The sequence below is a fragment of the Pleurodeles waltl genome, chromosome 3_1, assembly GCF_031143425.1.
Source record: "Pleurodeles waltl isolate 20211129_DDA chromosome 3_1, aPleWal1.hap1.20221129, whole genome shotgun sequence".
Taxonomy (NCBI): domain Eukaryota; kingdom Metazoa; phylum Chordata; class Amphibia; order Caudata; family Salamandridae; genus Pleurodeles; species Pleurodeles waltl.
The window spans coordinates 1,647,502,213-1,647,529,236 of NC_090440.1; the positions used below are offsets into that span (position 1 = coordinate 1,647,502,213).

General features: G+C 42.1%; 1 protein-coding gene across 4 annotated transcripts in view; it reads left to right on the forward strand.

The window, feature by feature from the left end:
* Positions 1–27,024, forward strand: part of RAPGEF4 (Rap guanine nucleotide exchange factor 4) — a 942,686-nt gene that overhangs the window by 657,358 nt on the left and 258,304 nt on the right. For all 4 annotated transcript variants that reach the window (XM_069225351.1, XM_069225352.1, XM_069225353.1 and 1 more), the window contains 4 exons: positions 4,554–4,700; positions 10,806–10,921; positions 14,118–14,206; positions 19,332–19,410. In XM_069225351.1, the coding sequence (XP_069081452.1) occupies positions 4,554–4,700; positions 10,806–10,921; positions 14,118–14,206; positions 19,332–19,410 (431 nt within the window). The remainder of the gene's footprint in view (positions 1–4,553; positions 4,701–10,805; positions 10,922–14,117; positions 14,207–19,331; positions 19,411–27,024) is intronic.

Consider the following 27,024-nt stretch of genomic DNA (forward strand, 5'->3'; position numbering starts at 1 on the left):
TGACTAATAATATAGCTTTGTAGCTTGCTGCTGGGGGCAATAGCAGTTGTTAAATGCCCTGTACCTGCATTATAGCCCTGTGCTGCGGCTTGGGCCTTTGTGTGGGAGAGGGCATTTACTATACATAGTTTCTTACTTTACTGGAGCCGGTGAATACCTTTCTTTGAAGGCCCAAGGCTGCAACTGGCCCTTCAAAAAAAGCTAATCATCTCCGAGGGGGCAGGGGACGTTGTGGAGTGGGGGAGGCGGGGTGCATTGGGTGGAGAGAGAGAGAGAAAAAAAAAGAAAGGCAGAAGAGGTGTGGCCTATAGGTAAGAGCTCCTGTCTTTGGAAATTGGGATCCAGCTTGAAGTGCCGATGTCTGCTTAATATACTGTGATTTAGGACAAATCACTTATTCCGGGTGCCTTTAAAAAAAAAAAGTCTTAGCTCGTGTAATGTAACTTTTGTGTTAGTGTAAAGTACTCAAATTCAAATGCTCTTAGGCTCCAAGTTTGTGCTACATAAAAACTGTAAAAAGCAAAAAAATAAGGCAATGAGGTTTGAGCATTTTTGCCAGGGTGGTTTTAATTCCAAGTCCGGCCTTTACTGGACAAAGTTAAATACTTTTTTTCCAGCATTTTTCAACAAAGTTAAATACTTTTTTCCAGCATTTTTCACATGATAGACTTTTTAGATTAGGTAAAGCTACACCAGACAAGACGAAAGCCCACATATACAGAACACCAAACATCACCAAACGAACAGCTTGTAGTGACTGATTTTAGAGGATTCACTGCTATAAACAGATTCCTTTTGCTCAGGTATTGAACTCTGTCTCTGTGGGCCCTCCCAAAGGAGCTGTCTCTCTTAAATATATGATGCTCGTAGCTCACCTTCCCTGCTGCTAGCTTCAGGAACCACAAGCAGAAGCAGGGGGTGATTAGCAGACCCCCGTGGTGGCTAGCACAGTGGTACTTTGGAAGCATGCTTTGTAAGTAAGGAAATCCGTCATCTAACACAGGTCACACATCTGAGGGCTCCTTTCATCGAGAGGCTGAGCAGAGAGTTTTACATGTTGTCTAATCTGAGGGGCACTGAAGAATTTCCTTTCCATTGTTGATTTTCCTTGATGAGCAGCAGCCTCTGTAGTCAAGTGTTGCCTCCTGCGAGTGGCAGTGGATGCTGAATTGCCCCAAACATGCAGGGGAGCGACTTCAGTGGCAGCGTTTGTGGTGTGACCCCCCTTCATATAAATGCATTCTGTGCCCCGTATTTGGGTCAAGGGGCCCCGAGTCGGGTTTGCTATGGCTGTGTTGGTTTTTTGTTGTTTGTCTAGAATAAAAGAAAAAAAGGGTGACCTTTGCAGTGAAACAGATGAGAGAGACACAGATGATTTTCCAAATGTGAAACCAGCTAACATGGACTCAGTACTGGCTTCGCTGCTTGTACAATTTGTGTGAGCCTAAGAAAGTTTATTCCAGAGCCTCCTTTTACTTTAGTATTGCATATGAGAGCACTTTTGAATACCTCAGTTCAGGATGTGCGCTATAAAAGCATCTGTTATGATTGATTTAAAAGACAATAATGTTGCTCCATCTACAATAAGAATCTAGGCCACGTTTAAGGGCCTCACAAACTGCATTTTGTAGTGCTACAGTAGCAGTGAAAACATACTACAAACACTATTTACAAACTACACGTCTAAAGTACTATTGTTTTTTTATGCAGTATTACTTTAAAAGTGTAGTTTGTGAATATCATTTTGTAGTATGTTTTAGTACTTTTGCAGTACCACAAAATGCAGTTTGTGAATAGTCCCAATGCCCTTCAGTTTAGTGGGGACATGTGAGTTACATTTTTGAAGTAAGTTTACTCTTTGATTTTGTGAATAGCTAAAAATAGTAAACTTACTCAAAAGTGTAAATCACTTAAAAGCGTAGGTTAGCTTTGTGAACCAGGCCTATATAATGACTGGTTTACCAAGAAAACAGTAAATCTGAATGTTCACAAGTACTCCTCAAATATGTGCAAATATACTACCTTTTTGGAATTCACAAACATTGGCAGTAGTAGACTTGGAAAGCTGTGCCAGTCTCAGGTTTCCAGGCATGCTACTAAAAATCAAACACCCAAAACGTGGTATATGTGAATACTTGCAAATAGTCTAACCCAGTGGTCTTCAAACTTTTTTATGACGTTATGCAGTGCCTCCCTTCCAGTGTAAAGAAATCCATTAACCCCCCCACGGAATAATTCACAATTATTCTATTAAATTGGCACTGTTTAAATATGAATAGACTTATTTAAACATTGTGTTTAAGTTCTGTAAACTATTTTAAAAATGAAGTCAAATGCATGATTGCCAAACATACTCTTCAGGTTAGCTGGGCCTTTCTAATGTATAAACAATGTGATTCTCAGGAATGGGGGCGGGGAGGTTTGAAGACTATTTGGAGTCCCTTCTTCTTTTGACACATACTCCCAGCCAGATATACAGGGAGTGCAGAATTATTAGGCAAGTTGTATTTTTGAGGATTAATTTTATTATTGAACAACAACCATGTTCTCAATGAACCCAAAAAACTCATTAATATCAAAGCTGAAATTTTTGGAAGTAGTTTTTAGTTTGTTTTCAGTTTTAGCTATGTTAGGGGGATATCTGTGTGTGCAGGTGACTATTACTGTGCATAATTATTAGGCAACTTAACAAAAAAAAATATATACCCATTTCAATTATTTATTATTACCAGTGAAACCAATATAACATCTCAACATTCACAAATATACATTTCTGACATTCAAAAACAAAACAAAAACAAATCAGTGACCAATATAGCCACCTTTCTTTGCAAGGACACTCAAAAGCCTGCCATCCATGGATTCTGTCAGTGTTTTGATCTGTTCACCATCAACATTGCGTGCAGCAGCAACCACAGCCTCCCAGACACTGTTCAGAGAGGTGTACTGTTTTCCCTCCTTGTAAATCTCACATTTGATGATGGACCACAGGTTCTCAATGGGGTTCAGATCAGGTGAACAAGGAGGCCATGTCATTAGATTTCCTTCTTTTATACCCTTTCTTGCCAGCCACGCTGTGGAGTACTTGGACGCGTGTGATGGAGCATTGTCCTGCATGAAAATCATGTTTTTCTTGAAGGATGCAGACTTCTTCCTGTACCACTGCTTGAAGAAGGTGTCTTCCAGGAACTGGCAGTAGGACTGGGAGTTGAGCTTGACTCCATCCTCAACCCGAAAAGGCCCCACAAGCTCATCTTTGATGATACCAGCCCAAACCAGTACTCCACCTCCACCTTGCTGGCGTCTGAGTCGGACTGGAGCTCTCTGCCCTTTACCAATCCAGCCACGGGCCCATCATCTGGCCCATCAAGACTCACTCTCATTTCATCAGTCCATAAAACCTTAGAAAAATCAGTCTTGAGATATTTCTTGGCCCAGTCTTGACGTTTCAGCTTGTGTGTCTTGTTCAGTGGTGGTCGTCTTTCAGCCTTTCTTACCTTGGCCATGTCTCTGAGTATTGCACACCTTGTGCTTTTGGGCACTCCAGTGATGTTGCAGCTCTGAAATATGGCCAAACTGGTGGCAAGTGGCATCGTGGCAGCTGCACGCTTGACTTTTCTCAGTTCATGGGCAGTTAATTTGCGCCTTGGTTTTTCCACACGCTTTTTGCGACCCTGTTGACTATTTTGAATGAAACGCTTGATTGTTCGATGATCACGCTTCAGAAGCTTTGCAATTTTAAGAGTGCTGCATCCCTCTGCAAGATATCTCACTATTTTTGACTTTTCTGAGCCTGTCAAGTCCTTCTTTTGACCCATTTTGCCAAAGGAAAGGAAGTTGCCTAATAATTATGCACACCTGATATAGGGTGTTGATGTCATTAGACCACACCCCTTCTCATTACAGAGATGCACATCACCTAATATGCTTAATTGGTAGTAGGCTTTCGAGCCTATACAGCTTGGAGTAAGACAACATGCATAAAGAGGATGATGTGGTCAAAATACTCATTTGCCTAATAATTCTGCACTCCCTGTACATGACAAAAGACGTTAGTGATGGCCCATTACAGAGGTTGACTGTGGCTCATTTTTTTTTTAGCTTAAAACAAAGCACTGCAATCAGCAAGATGCTTCTTATGACCAGAGCTTGGTGCTCCCCGTGGGGTCTGTTAAGGCCTCACTAGAGGGACTCACACCCCAGTTTGAAGACCCCTGATCTAACCAATGGTAATTACTCTGGGTGACATTCAAACCCATTACTTTTCGCCCACTGTGCCTCTTTAGACAGAGGCCTGCCTAATGCAGATCATTACTGACCCTGTTCCTCATGGAAACAGTCCATACCGAATCTCGGTCATCTCACCCCTCCATCCTGCAGCACACTGCTTTTTTAGTTGGGAAATTTGACATTCACCCCTCCCCAGATACCACTGACTAAGCTACACCCCTGCCAACATGTTCATTTGTGTCAACCTTTGAACAGCAGCACCCCTGTGGGCTCTCTGAGCAATGTTCGCTTATGTAATGATTTTTATTTTTTTCTGTTCCCAGGGTGTAGTGTGCACGCTACATGAGGGCGATGATTTCGGAAAATTGGCTCTCGTTAATGATGCTCCACGTGCAGCATCCATTGTCTTGCGGGAGGACAACTGCCACTTCCTGAGGGTTGACAAGGAGGACTTCAACAGGATTCTCAGGGTGAGTAACGCACAAGTTGACATCCAGGGCTGCAGGCCAGTTCTAGGTGTAAATACTTTATAAAATTGACTAGTACTGTGTCATGATTTCCATCCTCCGTTGGAGGCATAGTCACTGAATTGCACTGATTTTTTCTTTTTAAGCATGACTGTTGCATACTATGGGAAATGAATTATAGCACACCCCATATCATTGTTTCTCAATAAAGGGTTCCTCTTGTATACTTCACAGTGAAACACTCTGTGCTATTAAATATGCACCAGTGCCGATAGATTTACACTGGTGTGAAATGCTGAAGTAAGCGGTGAGGTATTTTGATACTATTAGCTCTTGTTGTGACTTCCTCAGTACACCTCACAATGAAAGATTCTGCTTTCAGCTCTAATCCAGTATAGATTTAGACTGGTGAGACATCCTGAAGCAAAGGTGAGTCAAAACATTGGTACAAAGCATGGTGCTAGGCACTATGTTGGTTTAGTCCTACCATTTGTGATAGCTGCAAGTAGTTACAGCCTAGTACTTCTGTAATAAAAGTAGATAGTTCTGATTTCCTCACCCTAAACTATGCAACACATTATAGATCTGTACTGTCGCCTCAAACTTGACCAGGGAGTATCCACAGACATTGCTGCCAAATGCTTAATAAACAGTAAAATTGAGCAGAAAGGATTGAATCTGTGCAGTAAGATTGATTCCTCTTGACATTTGTGATCATAGGCAGACAATGATTTGCCCTAAACCTGCCCACAAATCTCACGGAGGACAGTGCAAGTCTTAGATAGAACTTGAATGATGGTGCGCTAGTTACTTCTTCTTCATCAGTGTTGCTCACATTGCTCTGAATGATGCGCACAGTGGTCTATTTCACATTTATTTGAGAATTTAGAAAATGTTATCTCCGAAATTACATCTAAAACAGAAACAAAATGCAATACACAAAAGAAAGATTGGACACCATGTATGAGAAGGCATCTACAACAAAACCAAGTACACATAATGCAACATAATCTTCAGGTAACATTCAGGTTAAATGAATTGAAGAGATCAACAAACATAAGGGAAAAGAAGCACTCAGCATGACAGATTAAGGGAAAGATACTGTCAGTGATAATCGTTTTAGCCTAGAACACTACACAATACTATTTGCCCTGACATGAAATTGTTCATGGCCAATGCAAGGCATATTTTGTCGCCACTAAAGGGGTGATAAGGTTGGTTCTATATCCAACCATCTTCTTGATAAAATTAAATGTTTTACTGTCATGGAATTTATAAAAAAGGGCTTTAAACTCCTTATGTTTATAGCCACAAATAGTGTGAGAAGTATGCTTCATAAAGCTAGAGTCACACTCATGATCTATCTTCCGGAAAATATTATCCATATGGGTTGAAAGAACTAGAAAATCCTCATACGTGTGAGATAATTCTTCTTCTAATGTCCTTCATCTGCTGCATGGAAGAGTAGCTTGCAGGCCTCGTCGGAAGAGCCATTTTGACGTATAAAGTCCTTGTAAAACTGTTGAAGATTTGCATACTGAGTCTACAGCACCAAGTCAGTCAGCACTTTTGAAATGGTTTATTATGAGTTCAGTATCCTGTGATGGATATAAAGAGATCTTTTCCAGTTCCGATGTGGAATAGCTAATAATACTGAGCAGTATCCTAACAGAGTGTATGAGCCACAGAAATTTTGGTAACAGTGTAAGGATCAATTAAATATATTTGTATGCAGACAAGTTCTTACAATTTAAAAAGCGGTTGGCATACATCAGCTGATTACTATGGTCAATACCGTGAAGAATCCGACCATGTGTTGGTTTATCAGTAATAGCGGATGAAATTATAAATTGGCCCAAATTGAATAAAACTTTAGCAAAATTGTGAATGTCTCTGAAGTTTCTGACCATAATCTGCTGATACGAAGGTTTTTTTCTTTTGTAATTGATCTGAGTGAAGACCTTCGGGTAAATGAATTTGGAGACATAATATCCACATTTCCATTTTAAACCAGAGCTGAAAAGAAACTGAACACAAGTTGGAAGTGGGCTGGTGGTCATTATTCAGTGCCGCCATAACATGGATTCCTAAAGCCAGCTCGTTGTACCACCTGAAGTCAGAAACATTTAGACCCCAGTGGAAATGGCTAGGTTCAGTTTTTCTAGGCCTTGCAAAGTTGTTTTGCCCTTCATATAAAAATATGCAGTTATAGTTTTTGGTTTCTCTGCGTAGGAATGGCGACTGAAAAACGGTGTAATCCCAGAACAAAGGGTGGGAGGACTGACATTTCTAATCTGTAAAATGGGAGACAAGGGTACATTTTGCCGTTTTTTTCACAATAGCCATGAAGATTTTCCTAATAACGGTCATAAATTTGAAGCCCACGTCGTCCATAGCCCTAATGAAGTTTAACCCCCAAGTATTCCACCAGCATGTTAAGCTGTGCATTTTGAGAACCGGAGTAAAACTTAGATTTGATTTTTGTTTCATTGATATTGAGTTTTTATCCGGAATGAGCAACAAACACTCAAGTTAGCAGTTTTTGGGGGACTAGAACACTATTAAGGTTCTTCTGTTCAGATCTGTGTAATAATAATTGCAATCATTTTCAATTATTCGTAATTGAATTGGTGTTATCAAGTCTCAAAAGGCACTGTGCAATTACAAAAGGATCCCTCTTCACCGAGTACTGCGTCAGGGCTGAGTTTAACAGTTTTTTTTCAAATTCAACTAAGGTAGCTGAAAGAAAAAGTGTGTCCTAATCACGGCCTGCGAGCTTGGGGTTCTGCAGATTGTTTAGATGAATTCAGCACATTCTGCATATACTTTGCGGTTTGAATAAAACTGAGAAGCGCTGTACTTGAATGTTAGGAATGTTGCTCAACCGTACCCTCATTCATCAAGTGGATTTTGGACTGAACGTCTTTCTACAGTAGCTTTAAACAGCTTAACAAAAACTTCACACCTCTTGTTTCCCTTATTTAATTTATGCAGTTTTGGTGTCATTTTGTTTATTAAATGTTACTCTGTTTTCTTAATTCGTTTTGAGATTATTGTTTTGCATTTTGACTTTATTACTATTTTAGTAATACATACATACTTTATACATTGCTTCTAAGTTAAACCCGTCTGCCCTGTGCCATAGCTACTACAACAATAATAGACCAAGAGTACTGCAAAGTCCATAAATGCGAAGGAGTCCTGATTTATGCCGTGGCCATCTACTGGGCTGTGTTGTATAGGATCACGTTCATACAGTGAATGACAATACTTTGAATTCCTGAAAAAATGCTTGAATATTGCAATACAGCCTCTGGGTACTCTTTGCATAGACAACACACCTAAGATTCATCTACTGACCTTGAAAGAAAATAAACCAAGAAACAGTGCATTTTGCATGCCAAGCTGGACCCTAAAAGCTAAGTGAGGCTAGAAATCTATTTGCACAAGAAATCGCTGAAGCTGGATAAGTACAATGTTCTCACAAAGCTAGGAGGTGAGGAGTTAAAAGATAATTGTACAAAAGGTGCACCTATGCCTTTTCGTGTGAGGTGACAGGGTTGATAAGGAGGTGCCATACACTCAAAAATTAAGGTGATAATCCATGGGGCAAATTAAAAAAAAACTCAATAGAAAGAATTGGTGACAAATCCTTCTGCGATTCATGTGATTCCTTTTGTGATTTACTGAGAGCACTAGATGGAGTTCTCTTAGGAAATAAATATTTAGAAAAGGCTGTGTAGCCTCCACTTAAGAAAGTACATCAATGAATATACAGCCTGAGTGAAGCAGATTCCAAAACATCCCAAAAATGCCAATAGATATGTTTGTTGCTGTACGAAAGTGAGTTATTATTTGGGTTGGATGTGAGCTCACCACAAGAAAAAAGGCCGCACACTTGTCAGGCTAAAACACAGTTTCAATAAAAACATGGGCTCAAAACCCTGATAGCTATGGGAGAGGACAAAAAGGCTTACCTTAGGAAAATATGTAAAGTACTCAGCATAAACAAAACAGTTGAAAGCCAAAACATAATGCAATAAAATCCCACAAACAATTTATAAAAACAGGGAAGCAGATTTGAAGATTTAAGGCAAAGACCTGCAAGAAAGCTTAAGCACCAATCAGTAATCACTGTTTGCAGCTGAGCGGGACAAAGGGCCTACCGTACCATAAAACAGGCCTATAAAGTGCCAGAAAACGACCACCTACTTTCCTCTTAGACAAGCTCTTCGGGCACTGCCAGATTAACCTATATTGACGTCGGACCCTAACCTTTTGTAACTACGCCCTTATTTTCTAGTTATTGCTGCTTATAGTCTCGAACTGAGACCTCTGGATTTATACTAGTTGGCGAGAAAGTGGCTGCAGCATCCCTCTAGTGGACATGGGTCTGTACTTCAAAGATGGAGTAGGTGATGGTGTTAATGGTCTGGGTAATGGTGTTAATAGGGACGCAGGGATCAGCCGCCGAGTATAAATTAGGAATACCTCTTAAAAAAGAAAATACGGGAAAAATCAATAAATTATGACAAAGCTCCTGTATAGAAGATTGTGATATATTTGGGTAGCTGATTGTGATAACATTGGGAAAGCAGAATGAAACACGCAAAATACATGCAATGCGTGTTTCAGCTGTCGTGGGTCTCAAGAAAATTGATGCATGCATGAAGAGATATGAGGCAGGCATTGAACATGCCAGGAAGCCACTGGCGGTGACAGAAATAGGAGACAATATGACATACAAGTAGGTTAGTAAAAAGTAAGGGGCGGATGCGTTTTTAACACTCTTAAGACTTGGTTTGCTCATTAACATAGATAGGAACCAGGCATATGGGAAGGTAAGGTAAGGAGAAGCAATAGGCAGCTGTCCTGAATGTGAGGAGTATATAGTTGTGTAGAACTCGTGCTTGTAGCAAGCAGGCTCCTCCAAATTCACGAAAGGACACCCTTTCATACCTTCTGTTCGACAACAGAAACAGAAGGAAGTTCAGTGCCTTTTAGATTTAAAGGCAGACATTCGAAATGGCGGGCTTCTAGATCCAAAGAGGTGTGTTTTGTAGTTAACTGACATTATAACAATTGCCCAGTCCTCGATTAAGGTGGTGTAAGCCTTTCTTAAAAAGATCAAAGGTATGAACACGGGCACACACGTGCAAAGATGCAATCAGTTAATGACGCATATTTTCGGTTCTCCTTCTGATTACATAAACTGTGATGTTTTTGCACCTATATTTTTGTGGCTTTTGTTTTCGGTTTTTGAAATGTCAACAGGACTGCAAAACCACTGCTTAATCACTAGGGTAATAAAGGTTTGTTATCCGTTATACTCTACATATATTTATGTTGTGACCAGAGTGCACATCACTGGTGAGAGATAATCTCCAGAGTGTTAATGTACGAAGATGGGTCAGGGAAGTGCCACGAAAAGAGAAGATGGCACTTCATCCGACTAGCATGTTAAGGGTTCAAACATGTTTGCTGAGGAGAGAAGGAGAAATTAGTCATCCACTTATGTTTATAAAGACAGTGATCACAGCAGAAGTGCACTCCATTTAGCAGACTGAAGATGGGGGTGCAACATTAGAAAGAGGTCCTTTAGCCCTCACAGTAGAGTAATTCAGAAATACCTGGGTAGACACCGGAGACCAGTTGCAAGTGCGCTGACCAAACTGTTGACCTTTATGTGCCACTATAGACAGTTTTATAGTAGGTTGCATGGTGGACCTTGGTGTGGTAAAATCAGCCTTGATGCTTCCACGTTACTGAGACTGTGTACATAGTCAAGGGACTTCTAGACCATCAGAAACCTCATTCTAGTACATCTAATTTACGTAATGACAGTAGAGCGGACTCGATGCAAGGACATGGTCCACACACAAGACCCGTAAATAACTTTCAAAGAAACAGATGTTTACTTGTTTTGAAATAAAAGAGTACACATGGCATAAGGAGCTTTGAAATCTCACAATCAGTGGCGATTTCAGCTATGATAAATGGTTAAATGGAAGATAGATTATTTTAATGACTGTTTTTAGGAGGCAGTTAGACGAAGACTGAATCTTAGTTCATATTTCCACATTGTGATATTGTGCTCTTGTGTTACAGGATGTTGAGGCAAACACAGTAAGACTGAAGGAACATGACCAAGATGTCTTGGTGTTGGAGAAGACCCCTGCAGCATCCCGAGCTTCGAGTCAAGGGAGTTCGCAGTCTCAGTATAAGTACGCTCTATTTCTTCACTGAGCTGGAAATTTTTCTTTTCCCATCATGCAACAGTTTATTTTCTTTTGGTTATCTGACGGGTTAAATATCAATGGACAGAGACGACAAAATAGCTGTGATTCATCTACTGGAGTACTTCTTTAACTTTGTTTTTAATGCAGAAAACAATTGTTCTAGTTGCTCGATACCATGAATATAAAAAACTGAATTATTAAATAGCACTGAAATTGTAAAATAGGTAAAATGATCAAATCAAAGGCACTGCACTAGGAGAGAATAGTGACTGCTACATGGAAGACATCCCTCGGTACTCCCTACGGACCTCTTGTTCAAATAGGTTCTGTTGGAAGATGAGGATTACCGTAAAGGCAATCTTGTTTTTATAGCATTCTCAATACAGGTACAAACTGATATCAACTTCTCCCTGCAGTTCCTTCTGTACATTGTACTGCGTAATAACCTAAAATACATGGGACCCTATTTAGAATTTGAGCCAGAATATCTGCTCCAGAACTTCTTCATCCAAATATTTCTTCACAAATTGACTGTGGTATTATAAGGAATTCTTGAGGTCTGCAAGTCATGTAATTTAGACTTCGGTAAAGATGCACTGGTGAAGGATTAGATCTTGGTGATCAAGCTGATTCAATGAATGCTACTACATGTTTTAAGTGCTCCTTATGGAGCTATGAACTAGGCTTAGCCAAGCAGACTTCTTAAGATGATGGCACTAACTAGCGTGACAGGAACATCAAGCAGGCAGAAAGAGTAAACATGTTTATTTGTCCTCTGTTGAGCGAGATTAGGGGAGGTGTGTTAATGGTCTTATGCAGACCTATTTTGGGGTTTTACTGACTTTTGATTACCCTTCCCACATTATGTGACTTGGGCCAACAATTGCGGGAAAGGCAAATAATTGTGATTATCCCCCTTTTAAAAACATATGAACTACCGTAAGAATGCAAGGGTTCTTAAACAGCAGTGTTTCGCTACAAAATACATGAAACCAATCTCTCCGGGTAGTGTAGGTGAAGACAAGCTATTTATACCTGCCAGGGGAGCTCCGAAGTTCAGGCTTGCTATTTGCAGGGCAGTAAAATATGGTGGGTCCTAATTTTCTTTTTTATCACATATAGGTACTAGCATTCATTTCGAAATAGCAATAACTATTTTTGCCAGTAGTCAAACCCACTAACATTATTAATCCATAACATTTCCAGTTAAAGGATGGCCATGAAATTCGATGGGATTAAAAGGGAAACGGCTTCCTTTCCCAATGTGATAAAATGAATTGAAACAATGTACTTTTTGGGACTACTTGGTACACCCCTAACAAATACATTTAACCCTAAGTATAATCATCAACCTTTATAGGAGTTTGAAAAATGTAATGTTGTCTTCTTACTTTCACCTTTACTTCCATTCTTCTAACCCATGCAGCAAATACTCTTCAACCAGTGTCTGCTATAAGGGAGTTGATCCCTTCACAAGGGATATTAGTATTTCTTCTTTCATGTGGCTATCCTATGTTGATTGTCATCTAGGCCAAGGAGGTCTTCTGATGGACCACGAGGTTCACACCCTAAACAGATGCTCAGGGTATCCCATGGGATACATTTACATGCAATTAATCCTAAATAGGAGCCATTTACATAATCAGATGTTGTCTTGAAAATCTGGTCTTGTCTCCATCTAATCCTCTGGTTAAGAATGTATCTAATTAATGTCTTATTTTTGGGGAAACCTCTGAAACAATGATGAAGGCTGCCTCTCTGAAAAACATTTGAATCAAAGCAGGCTGCTCCTACTGTTACTACTGCACATTGTGAAATAAACTGCTTTTTGGTGTGATTGAAGGGGGAGTCCTTTGTGAAGAACCTGAGAGCTCAAGAGGTTAAAAGATGGCTTTCCTCTCAAACGTGTTGATTTTACAATTAGTAGTAGTCCCATGATTTATGCTTTTAATCCATCACATTCAACGAGCACAGAGTCTCAATGTTGGAATCCTATCTTCAGCCCTGAAATGGATACATAGAAATGCCAGTACTCATCATGACGGGGTATGTTTGCTACTGAGAAGTACTGGTACTCTCCCTTCATAAGTATTACAAATGAAGACGTTCATGTACTCTGTAACTGACCGCACCTGCCCTTTAAAGCAAGCCATACCTATCTCCATTTCTGTTAGATCAATATAAGAATTTTAAAAAGTTCTGAAGCAGTTCTGTTTTGGGTTATTTTTCTAAACTTTTTAGGGAATATTTAATATGAGTCACTAACAGTAGAAAATTGTGTTTTCTGCTGCAAATGCTAACAGGCTTATATTGATATCTGGAGACAATAGGAACTATCACCTAATTTAGCCAGTCACATTTAGCACTGATAGCAATATTTTAATTTCAGGTAGCATGAGCGGTTAAATGCAGTTGTGGAGTTCAGCCTCCCGATTGCGGTGTATCACTACTCATGACTGTCAGTTGCCCATTGATTAAATGGTAGCTGTAACAACCAGAAAAACACAGTTTTTACATTAGGATAAAGTTTCAGTGCTGGTCAATATTATGCTGGTCAATTTCTGCTTGTAGTTGAAAAAGCACAAATTATTCCATGTATTCCACAATGTTTGTTCTCTCGAGGCCCCATAGTGTTCATTGGTTACACTGACTTGTAATACAGTGTCCCTAACATGATCCTTCACCGTTCTGCTAATATTTCGTTTTAATTCAGGAAGTTCTGCGATATGGCAAAATGTAACTGTTTTGGTGCTATGTGTGGATTTTAAACAAAATTATCCCATAGTAGCTTCTAGAGGGAGTAAGAGTCTTTTAACGTCTTATACATTTAGGTGCACAAGGGGCACGTTTGCACATCCTCATGATTCTGGCACCTCTTTATAGACACCTTTCATATTGGCTGATTATGTGGAGTGGGTATCTTTTATTTGGAGATAAATAGATTATTGTCGTAAAAAGCAAAGAAGAAACAAAACTGTAAACTTGATATAAAGAAAAAATTAAAGTTGCGTAAAGAAAGCTGGAGTAATTCTTACATACACCTCTGAGATAGACCTCAATGTTTTATTTTCTCGGGGAACAAACCAAACGTGGAATATTCCTTATTCTATTATTTGTGTTCTATTAAGTAATTCATTTCTTGCTGACAAACTAAATTATGCATTTTCTTTCCACTCCCTAGATACACTGTGATGTCTGGAACGCCAGAGAAACTTTTGGAGCACTTTTTAGAAACTATGCGACTTGAAACCAGTTTAAATGAAGCAACAGGTAGTGACGCATTTCAAAACTTATTTTGTTTCCTAGGTTTTTTCAAGAATATAAGCAATGTATAAATGCATGTTGTGGGGTTTATACACGTGTAGAGAACCTTTCAAATCTAACAATTGCTAGCCCCGATTAGCAGAAATTTAAGGCAGTACCACCCCTTGATAGTTTCAGAACTGGTGGCCAGTATGAGAAGCAAAAGCAGCCTTAGTAAAAATGTTCAAATCGGCCTGCTTCATTTGCTGCTCACTCTTTTTCTCTCTCCTGAAGCTGACTGAGGCACAAGCTGCAGGCTTTGGCTTACACAAAATGGCCCCCAGTGGTTCCAGCCCTCTGGCGAAGTACCCAATAGAATAAATGACCAATCCAGCCATGCAGATGGTTCATCAGCAGCCATTGCACTCTCACAGTGTGATAGTGTTCAGTGCTCTAAAAGCAGCTTAGCATGTCAGAGAGCATGAGATGCTAGGAGCCATTTGGGTGGACTTACACTTTCGCACTCTTTAAGTAGTTTTGTGTCAGGAATGAATCAACTTGTCCCTTTTCATTAAATGTTCTTAATTCTTTCTTAGATTAAAATGCAGCCTGGTTCGACTGTTACTATTCATCAGACAGTTTCACCATCTTCACTTTTTCAAGGTTAATTAGGAAGGGGAAGGAGGCAACAGTACATGCTCAAAAACCTAACACAGCTGCAAACATGTTACCCAGTTACTAATAAATAAAACGTTTTTTTGACCATATTTAAACACTTAATTTATTTCTTGCAATTCAAATATCCTAGAGATGTTTCCTAACTGAGAGGTGAATTGTCCAAGGAGGTTAACAGTCGGAGTTAGTTACATACCAAAATGCTGTAAGAATATGGAAACATGAATTCAAAAGAAATGAACATGATTGCAAGTTGTAAATAATTTACAAATTGACTGATTGCTTTAATCTCAATGCTGTTCTTGTTGAGCTATATTTTGGGTGTCTTTGTGCATTTAAGGCTTGGCATACAGTAGATTTCATAGATATGCCTGCACAGACTGTTGTGCCTCAGTCAAGCACCAAAGGAAGATGCTGAACTGCATCCCAGCCAATGCTGTGGCTGTTGCCAAGCACAGTGTATAACTTATGAGAAGACCAAAACACTTTAACAAGCCTTGAAAATAAAATTGACTCATTGCATGGTTTGTGTTATAGTCAAAATGCATAATCACCCTTGAATTAATGGCCTCCATCCCATGATGACATGTGGTGTGAAAACCCAAATTTATGGCAAATTGTCTGGGAATGATCAACATTTGCAGCCGTCTTAACAAGGAAAAAATTCAGTATAATGACCCTGTAGCACAATCTAAAAAAATAAATTAACATCTATAGATCTGTAGCTAGAAAAGCAATTCATGCATTGTTTTGGTTTGTCAGGTAGTATCACTTTGTATAACCAGATTCATTTCAGCTTTAACAGGGTAGAGAGAACATCTAGATGAAAAAGATAATAATGGAAATTCCTGGAACAAGAGTTCAATTGAATAGTATTTTGGTTTTTCCATCATTCAGTTTTAACTTCTTAAAGCACATTCCTGATATTCACCTGGTGAACCTAGTCACAAGGCACTCCTGATTGATAGTTTTGAAGGACGCCAAATAGTCTGTGAGGACCAACACAAAGAATTCTGTAGCTAAAGAGGAATTTTCATATTTCTTTGAAAATACTAATGGAATTTTCCTAGACAGGTTTAGAAAGGCAATGGGTAACATATTCCCCTGAAAAAAGCCTACATTTATCTCATAGAGGTTTATTAGTGAGATGGCTATAGAAATAGATTTAGCAGAAGCAACCTTTCTTGAAGTATACTAAAAACTATTTGTAGATGCTTGAAGAATTGTAAATTCTAGAAACACATTAGGCACTCTTTCCCTCAATTATCTTGGTTTTGGTGATTTTTGGTGTGTTTGGTAATAAGAGCCTTCATAGATTAGCAATAAACCTACTTCTGCTGCCTAGTTGTCTTAATTCCGTTTAGCTTTCACAAGGTCTACAGTGTGCCATTTGTTCAAACAATTCTTTGGGTTCAAACTGATGTTTCCACCAGCACACCACCATAAGCAGGTGAGCAGGTGTCCAAATTTTGTTGGACAATAAATCCTAGGCTGCTTTTCCAACAGACATTGTAAAAGTTCTCTGTGTATCTTTTCTTCAGTGTCAAATGGTAATTAACTCACTTCTCAAACATATGGGAGATATATACCAGATGTTTCCAAGAAAGAACATGGGGAGTCAACCATACCAATTGTAAGTGAGACTGATGAGCAGCCAAGTTCTGAAAGAAGAAAGTGGCATCCAATATACACTCATGTTTATAAAAGGTGATATTCTCAGACTGAGTCAAATCAAGGATCTAGAAATAATGAGAAGCGTTGCAGTTGAATGAGAGAGCAGGTTTCTCAAACTCAGTGGTTATGTCTGTCAGTAATACCATGGCCCTGGTTCTATCTGGTAAATAACATTATCACCTCTTCTGCCTTCCTCATCCTAGTCCTTTCCTATGGGATAAGTCTCTCACCTGCAGATAGGCAATTTATTTGCCCTTAAAACACAACCTCACTAAAGAAAATTCTCCCTCTTTGACTGTGTACTAATCCACATGGAAAACCACATGCTGTTTGTCTGCTTTGTGCGGAGACAGACAAAATGCACCCTTCTCACAGGGTAAGTGTATTTATGTTTTTACTGGAATGCTTACCATGTGATCTTATGCGAGCCAACTGACATAGGAAGCCCACAGTGTTATGCCTTAGTTGACCTAGAGCACATTTTTGGTTCGTGAGTGGGAGCTGCTATTGATGTCGCCGTTATTTCTACCCATTGCTCTTTTTTGTGTACTACTATTAATCTACCTTAGAGGGGGGACGTTGCGCGGGGAGAAATTATTCTGGGCTTTGTTGCTGTCAAGCAACATCATCTGTTTACCTAAGTAATCTGGGATGTCGAAAGCACTGGGGTTATTTGTCCCGTGACTTTGCTGTATCAGTATCTTGGCTGCCTACTTCGCTTAAGCCCTATGACGGATGAAGGCAGCGAGTGCTTCACAAAGTGGAAATATGTTGCTGAACCTGGTGATAAAGCGGAGGTGCTGGCACCCTTCATCTCACTCCACCACTCTGAGGCTATTATTTCTGGGGATGTAATCATTGGCTCAGTTCTTCTCTCAACCATAATTTCTTCTTCAGAAATAACAGCAGTGCTGGAAAAGTGGCGGGTCGAGCCATATCTCGGATACATCAGCTGTTTTTCAGTCAGGTCAATGATTCAGGCCAGTCCCAGTAAAATATGTTGTCTGTGTCCCGGAGCAATTTGCTGACCCCTTGTCACAATTGTTTGTGCCCCCACAGTGTGTGCTTTGCATTCAGGAGATCAAAATACAGGGCACGAAGAAGGCCTCTAATTCAGCTCGAGGTGGGCACAACTCAAATGCCTCACATAAAGGGCCCTGAGCACTCCGTTTGATTAAGCCTCCTTGTGCATGGGGACATTTGGCTTTACAAAGCACTATGTGTAAATGGTTATTAGTAAGAATATCAGGTGTATGTGTCCACATTAATTATTTTGGGCCTGATATTATAAGAGAGAGGTGACACAAGATGATCACAGATTGTATGCAAAATGTGTCTAGCCTGCCTCAGATTTTGCAATACACCCTATGTACCAGTAGGTCACAATGCAAAATCTCCACTCACGGGATTCATAGAAGGCCCTGCCAAATGAATATTGATTAGGAAGGTTGCTTTTTGTGACCCGCCTGTGATTGGCCACAAACACAGGGATGGTGGCCTGCAAAGACATTCCCACCAGCTCACATTTTTTTAAAATAAATGCAACCAATGTTCCGTAAAAGAACCTGTGCTGCTATAATAGAAAAAAAAGTATCAATATGGGAAAACTTCCGGTGAAGCTCTCCCTTTGAGGTCCTCCAACATCATTCACAAAGGGAACAATTTCCTAATGGGACACCTTCCCTTATCCACATAAGTTACCACCCCAATTCTGAGGTTGGTAAATCATCCATGGTTTGCGACAGTGGTTGCAGTCACAAACCACTGATACATGCCATACAGAATCACAATTAGGAGGGAAAACCCTTTCACTCCTCGTCCTAATTGTTATTCAGGATGGTCTGCTAAACTCATTTTGCAAGTCAGAGAGGTTTTTCTGTCTTGCAAAATGGGTTTAATACCTACCTAAAAGTAATTTTTACAGAAGTTACTAATGAATGTTTATAGTTACTCAAATGAGCTATTTTCGCAGCTTGAGAATAACAGCCATTTACTTAAAAACAACAAAGTTCTGACCTGTGTATTGCAGATTGCATGCAGCTCTTTGATGGTGGTTCATAACTTACTGTGCTATCTTACGATTGTTACCCGTAAGTAACTTTAAATTCTCTCCAACAAAAGCAGTAAGCCAATGAGCTTTTTATACAAAATATGAATCTCTGACCTACATGTTACAGGTTTGTAGCAGGCACATTATCTCGCTATTCTTTTTTATGAATTGCCAAACCTGTTACTAGACTGCACACTGATCTCTCCTCCAGCAAGTGCATTAATCACCAGCTAGCTGCAATTAAACCTTGGAACTTGCTCAGTATACAAAGATCTTTGCAATAGGTTTTTAACGCTCTACGATATTTTACAATGCAACCTGTTTGTGACCATTTAAGTAAGTAAAAAAAAAACATATGGTCCTTATTTATAGTTTGGCGGACGGGTTACTGCGTCACAAACTTGGTGGATATCCTGCCAGCCATATTAGACATGTACATACCATTGTAATACGGAAGATGAGACATCCGACAAATCTGTGAGGGAGTATCTATCCGCCAAACTCAAAATAAGGCCCTACCTATCACAGTTGTCCTTGTTGCCAATTTCTTTTGGGCAGAGATTTTAACAAAATAAATGGTGACAGTGAGACCCCACTCCTCATGACACTGTCACTCATCATGACTCCACCTACTTTCTGCTGCCTCTCCTTGACCTCTACTTGGGATTCCGGAATAGAGATTTTTTCCATTTCCAGCACTGAATATCAACAACATGTTGTCATTAATGTTTTCTCACGTTTTTCTCTTTTCAGATTCTGTTTTAGACGATTTTGTTATGATGCACTGTGTTTTTATGCCAAATAGCCAACTCTGCCCAGTTTTGATGGCACAATATCCTTTTCAGTTACATGTGTGAAATATATGTCACACAGTTACCTTACTTACAGTTTCTATTGTTTCTCAGTTGTTATCCAGTCCCTCGTGCTTTCGATCTACATTTGTGATTTTGAACATGTGATGTATATTTGTTTTGACCCTGTACAATTGCTTCGCTCCCTTTTGGCTAGGTTCGCACAATAGAAATACCATATACACATATTAGTCTATGAGCACTAATCAGAGAGATGCATAACTAATTACTCCGTTAATATATGAGGCATTACAACTTAGGTTTCAGTCTCATTTAAACGCATGTTTTACAGGCAAAATAATTGCAATCTAGACTACATTTTAGAATCCATTGTTGAACAATATATGTGCTTGGGCCAGTAATAATAACAAGAGCCAATCATAACTGCTTTCCTTCGTAATGCATCTGGGAGGGTCGCTGTGGTCCATGGAGGTAATTGCTGATGATGTTCCACTACACTGATCAAGAGTTCTAACACATAACCAAAGCGTGTGTGAGCTGAAGCAGCATGATACGTTTTTTCAATGGTATGTTGTGGTATGTTTCTGTCACTGTTTGGTATTGTGTTTTATATTGTGGTGTACTGCTTGATGCATTTTGGATATGATCCCATATTTATGGGATGGGATTATATAGATCATAAAACATGGTTCAATGTGGTCTAGATATGACAGTACACTCTTGTGTTGTATGATGTGGTGTAGGATATACATGTATGTGTGCTACCGTTGGGTATAAAACCAGATGGTTTGGGATGGTATTTTACTTCACCAATTTTCTGATTTCTAGGACTATGCTAGAGGTTTGCAAAGTCTTCTGATGATTAATTTTATTACAAGTATTTCTTATTTTGTGAGATGCACAGCTTGCATTCTTGAAAAAAGAGAAAGGACAGCTTCAGCAATCCTTTATGGTCATGAGAAACCTGTCTACTGGCTAGAGGGCTTCTCAGGATATCAGGGGCTACAGCAATATGGCCTCCTCAAAGTATAATAAAATCTTGCTTAAGCCTTGCCCCTTCAAAGACCCATTGCAGTCATTTTTCTTTCAACAAACACTCCAATTCTCTCAATGGCCTCCTGTAAATCCCAGCCCCCCCCCCACACACAGTAAGGCCCCTCTGTGACCATTCTTCTCTTCACATGCCAGGCCCTGCTGCACGCATTGTCTCCTTTTCTCCACCAGCAGTGCCCTGCTGTGGCCATTTAACAACCCCCCCCCACACACACACACACACAACAAGGTCCTGCTGTGAGCATACTCCCTTTCCCAAGCAAGCGCTCCCAACAACTAGGCTCCTTCCACCGCTCACTGCAGCCATTGTCTCCTCTCTCCTTCCTACAATGTCCTCCTAGGAATCCCCCCGCCACACACCTACACACACAAACAGTGAAGTCAATCTGTGGCCATCCTCCTCTTCACAAGCAAGGTACCACAGCAGTCATTCACCCCATTCCCCCAGCAAAGTTCGGGTGTGACAATTTCCCCTTCCCCACAGCTGTTCTTGGCTCACATTTCAGCCTGGGTGGGTACCAGCCTTAGCCAGGAATTTATCAACAGAGAGAATGTCATGACTTCGCTGAGCTACATGGGTGAAATAAAACTTTCACCAGCTCATAGGCCTTACTTAAAACCTAGATCAGGGGTCTTTAAACTGTGGGGTGGGCCTCCCAGGGGGTCCTCAAATGATCCCAGGGGAAGTGGCAGGCTCTGGCCAAAAGAAGCATTATACTGAAAACAGGGCTTTATTTTAAGCTGAAAAAAATGGGCAGCAGTGAGCTGCTCTCTAATGGGACATCACTAACATGTTTTGTCATTTATATCCAAGTTGGGAGTGTCTGTCAAAAGGGGAGGGACTACAAATACTGTTCAAAACTACCACCCACACTTCTAATAATCACACTGTGTATACTGTTACACATTAGTAAGGCTTGCCTGACCAGAATAGTATGGATGGCATCATGTATTTGATTGCATTTGAAAACAGTAACGGAACTTAACTGCAGTGTTTAAATAAGTCTATTTAATAGAATATTTGTGAAAACTTTGTAGGGGAGCACCAATATTTTTTTTCCACCGTGGGTGTCACGTTGTTCAAACGTTTGACGACCACGAGCATGCATGAAGCTTACATTTTGTGTGACATATATTTTCTGTTACTAGATTCTTGATACATAGCAGGGTACAACATTGTTCCCGGCTCAGGCTAAATGTCGGTGAGTTCTAGAATATTATTGTACTAGGTTACTTTTAGGAAGCAGATCAGTTTATTGCAGACCTCTAATCATAGCAGGACTGTTCTTTTTGATAGATCCAAGGTGTATTTTCTACCTGTTCGGACAACTCCTGCCAACATTTTCTCTCAATGAGACTTTCTTTGATTTTACATTATGGCTTATATTATTAGATAACACAGATTGTAGTTGGCTCAGATTTATGACCCTTCATGTTAGACAAGTCACATTAGGCCAATTAAAAATCTGACTTCGTCCAAAAGCACCATATGAGGAATATGTCACATTGTTGTTGCTAACATATGCTTTTTAAGCAGTCAGTTGCTTACAGTTGTTTGGATATCAGTCCTATTTGTTAGCATCTTATTTGCTGGCTTACCTTCCTCTTTCTGTGCTTATCTCTCTGCTGGAGCATAGCTTCTTTGCCATTCATTTGAAGGGATGGTGTTGACTATTTTGCAGCTCCAGATCAGGGAAATGCGTCCATTACTTACGTTAATGGCATTACTTCTAGTCCTACTCCCTCGCCTACCTTTAGACCAATGAGGCTCCCTGCCTCCCCATAGACCCCTCCCTTTCCCTTAAACCCACCCACCCCCACCACCTCCTGTACAAAAACAAAGCCTGAGCAGCTACTCAGGCGGTCCGTACTGGGAGGGCGGGAGGGAACAGAAAGGAAGGCGAGGGAGTAGGACTAGGAGTAATGCCATTAACGTAAGTAATGGATGCATTACCTCCCGTCCCTCCCTCGCCTTCCTTTAGACCAATGAGACATAGCAAGAGAAAACAGGAGATGGACACTGAGTTGCAATAAGTTTAATCACAACCAAGAAAGACCACCGAGTCCCCCCCCCCATTACATCATAGAGGACAAGACACGGTGACCCAATACCGACTCCAAAGTGCCCAAGTCCGCCAGCCTGTAATTACAAACAAAGGTCGAAGGTGAGGCCCAAGTTGCGGCCCTGCAAATTTCCACCACAGAAGCTCCCTGAAGCTCTGCCACAGTAGCAGCCATACCTCTGGTAGAACGGCCCTGAATCCCTCGGGGAGGAACCTCCCCTTCAAAGGATAAGCCATCAGTATCAACGAGCGAACCCACCGACTCAAAGAAGCCGTGGAAGGCTTCTCACCCTTCCGGGCCGGACCGAAATTCACAAAAAGAGAATCACCCTTACGGAAAGGAGCAACTACCCGTAAATATTCCAACAAGGCTCTACGCACATCTAAAGAATGCAACCTAACCTCCTCATTCGAGGAAGGATCCGGACAAAACGAAGGAAGGATGACCTCCTGGCGAGCATGGAAAGACGAATTCACCTTAGGAACAAAAGAAGGAACTGGAACAAGCACCACACGATCCAGAAAAACCTTACAAAAAGGAAACGAGCAGGCCAAGGCCCCCAATTCCCCTAAACGGCAGGCCGAAGTAATGGCCACCAGCAAAAAGGTTTTCAAAGAAAGATGACGCAAGTCACAGTCCCTCAGAGGTTCAAAGGGAGCGACGTCAAAGCATCCAATACCAATGAAAGATCCCAGGAAGGAAAGGAATGCACCGGACGAGGAAACAAGTTAAAAAGACCTTGGAAAAACCGAGGCATCAAATGACCCTCATCAGACAGATTACGCCATGGACTCCTAAAAACCTGAATCGCCGCCCACTGCACCCGTAAAGAAGCCACCGACAAAACGAAGGAAGGATGACCTCCTGGCGAGCATGGAAAGACGAATTCACCTTAGGAACAAAAGAAGGAACTGGAACAAGCACCACGCGATCCAGAAAAACCTTACAAAAAGGAAACGAGCAGGCCAAGGCCCCCAATTCCCCTAAACGGCAGGCCGAAGTAATGGCCACCAGAAAAAAGGTTTTCAAAGAAAGATGACGCAAGTCACAGTCCCCCAGAGGTTCAAAGGGAGCGACGTCAAAGCATCCAATACCAATGAAAGATCCCAGGAAGGAAAGGAATGCACCGGACGAGGAAACAAGTTAAAAAGACCTTGGAAAATCCGAGGCATCAAATGACCCTCATCAGACAGATTACGCCATGGACTCCTAAAAGCCTGAATCGCCGCCCACTGCACCCGTAAAGAAGCCACCGACAAACCCAACTGGGCACCATCCTGTAAAAATTGCATCACATCAAAAAGAGAAGTGGACGTAGGATCCAACTAATGCCGGAAACACCAAGAAGAAAAAACTTTCCACTGCCTACCATAAGACAGGGAAGCCAGCAAAGTAGAACTCAAAGCTACCGGAACACCCAAACCCGTCAAACCCCGCCGTTCAACTTCCAGGCCGTCAAGTGCAACCGCCTCAATGACCCCATCGAGAGGCAAGGAAACTCCAGAGGTGACAGACAGAGAGGAAGAGTCCACACCTGTCCCGACGCCTTCAACTGAAGCCACGGAAACCAATTCGCCCTCGGCCAATGGGGCGCAATCAAGATAACCCTGGCTCTCAAAAGACGTACCTGCAACAGAAACGCCCAGAGCAACTGAAAGGGCGGGAAAGCGTACAAAAGACCCCGAGGCCAAGGACACGACATCCCGTCCACCTCCCAAGCCTGAGGACAACGAAACCGGGAGCAAAAGCGACTGAGTTTCGCATTCTCTGGAGACCCAAACACATCCACCACCGGAAGACCCCATAGGTGAACCAAATGATGAAACAGAGACCACCGGAGGGAGAAAAGTTGAGAGGAAAGAATCACCCTGCTCAGAAGATCCGCCCGAAAATTGACCACCCCCCCGAATGTAGGTGGCACGCAGGGAAAGAACCCATTCCTGAGCCCAAACAAAACAGAGCCCCCGACCGGGTACCCCCCTGCCGGTTTACATAAGCTTTGGTCACCAAGTTGTCTGTCCGAATAAGAACCGTAACCCCTTTCAGGGAGACCTGAAAATGAATCAGAGCCAGAATCACCGCCTTCAACTCCCGCCAATTCGAAGAGCGTCTGGCTTCCAGAGGTGACCAAAACCCCTGGATCTGAGCCGACCCCATCCAAGACCCCCAACCGAAGAGGCTGGCATTGGTCGTCACCACCACCGGGAGAGGAGGAGATAAAGACACCCCTACCCGAAGATGAGCAGTCACCAGCCACCAACCGAACTCCCTGCGAACCAACCCCGACACCGGTATCCGTGCCAGCAGAGAACTTGACCCTGGAGACCAATGAACCAGGAACCAGTTCATCAGGGAAAGAAGATGGAACCGTGCCCAGGGAACCAGAAAAATCACTGACTCCAAATGACCCTGCAGACGTAACCACTGAAGGGCCCTGGGAGCAGGCTGCAACAAGATCGACCTCACCAGAGACTGGAGGACCAACAACCGCTTCTCCGACACAGTCACCAAACCTCGAAGAGTCAGAAACCGAGCCCCTAGAAACACCAGATCTTGGGAAGGAACCAAATCTGACTTCCCCCAGTTGACCAAAAACTCGTTGTTTTGCAGGACCACCAGAACCCGGGCCACATGCCACCGCAACAGCTCCTGAGAGGATGCTTGGATTAGAATATCGTCCAGATAAGGATGAATAAACACCCCTTCTGAATGTAGAAGAGCCACCAGAGGGGCCAGCACCTTGGTGAAAATGCGGGGAGAGGACTTGAGGCCGAAAGGTAGAACACAAAACTGATAATGGTCCAGGCCTACCGCAAAACGTAGGAATCGCTGAGAAGACTGAGCCACTGGAACATGCAGGTAAGCATCCTGCAGACCTAGAGCTGCCAGGAAATCCCCCGGACTGACCAGAGGGAATATAGTCTGAATGGACAGCATACGGAAATGTACAGTCCTGATCCAGGAATTCACCCCTTTCAGATTGAGGACAGGCCGAAAAACCCCTGACACCTTCTGAACCAGAAACAAGACTGAATAAGTGCCCAGACCTCTCTCCCCCACAGGAACCTGGGAGATGGCCCCCTTGAGAAGCAAGTCCCAGACCCCATCCAACAACGCCTGTCTCTGGGCCTCGACTGCAGGCAGAGGAGTGGGACCCACCCCGGAATCTGGAGGAACCACTTCGAAATCCATGGTGTAGCCATTGTCCTCAATGTCCAGCACCCAACGATCGCTGACACTCTCCTGCCACACCGAAAGAAAGTGCCTCAGCCGTCCCCCAACCTGCCCTATGCCAGGCCCACAATGATTGTCAGGAACCCTTCTTGAACCCACCCCGGTTCGAAGGGGCAGACTTCTTAGGAGAAAAACTGGTCTGAAAACAACATTTCTTGAAAGAAAAAATGTTGGAATGCATCTTGGGAGATGAGAGTGAATGCTTCCTCCAACCCTTGCCAGAAGAAGATCCACCTTTGTAAGGCAAGGCGTGTTTCCTCTCCTTAAATGCCTTGGAAAGCAAGGAAGGCAACTGATCACCAAACAAATTACGCCCCTCAAAAAGCAGTCTCAGGAGAGCAGATTTCTCCCCAGGATCCGCCTTCCACAACCTCAACCAGAGGGACCTATGAGCCCCAATCAAAGCTCCCGATGCCAGAGCCGAAGTACGGACCACATCAGAAGACATGTCTAATATCAACCTGGCCTGCTGCTCCATAACAGTCAGAAGTTCCGAGCACTCCGAACCTTCCTGAACAGCCACTGCCAGCTTGTCAAAATCCTGCACCAAAGATTGTGCAGAATAAGGAGAAAATATACCCGCTCTGAGAGCCAAATTCTCCACCGCAAAAGCCCTCTTAAGACCAGAATCCACCTTACGGTCAGTGGCATCCGTAGGCACACAATCCTCCGGATTGACTGCCGTCTTGCCAATCAGGGTCGTAAAAATGGAATCCAGTTTAATTGAGGGACGTAACACATCCTCCCCCTCCAGTAAGTACAGTTTCCGAAGGAACTGTGGCACCTGAGACTTCTCCACATCTTTCCATTCCCAGAATACCATTTCCTTTACAGGGCCCTGAAAAGGCATGGCAAACTTAGAAGGTGTTTGATACTGAGGGAACAAATGTGAATCCGATCCCGTAGGCTGAAACACAGGAAAACCTAAATTGCCCGAACATGCGACATCACCTTCCACATCTCTTCCCTGGAGACATATTTCCCACCAGAAGTAGATGGAGCGTCATCATCATCATCCCCAGAAGAGGACCTCTCCGCAGTCCCATGAGGACGGGCCCCCAGAGAACGACCAGTCCTGGCCACCCCTGCTTGGAGAGCCCGAGAGACGGCCACCTCAATCATGTCCTGAACCTCTTCTCTGGACATGAGAGGCGCAGAAGCCCCCACCGGAACCTGGCGACCCCCAGGCGTGGAGAAGGGAACCTCACCATCCTCCCCCGATGAAGAGGAAACAATCCTACGTCTTTTGGCAGGTACCTTCGGTATGATACAAACCAGAAATG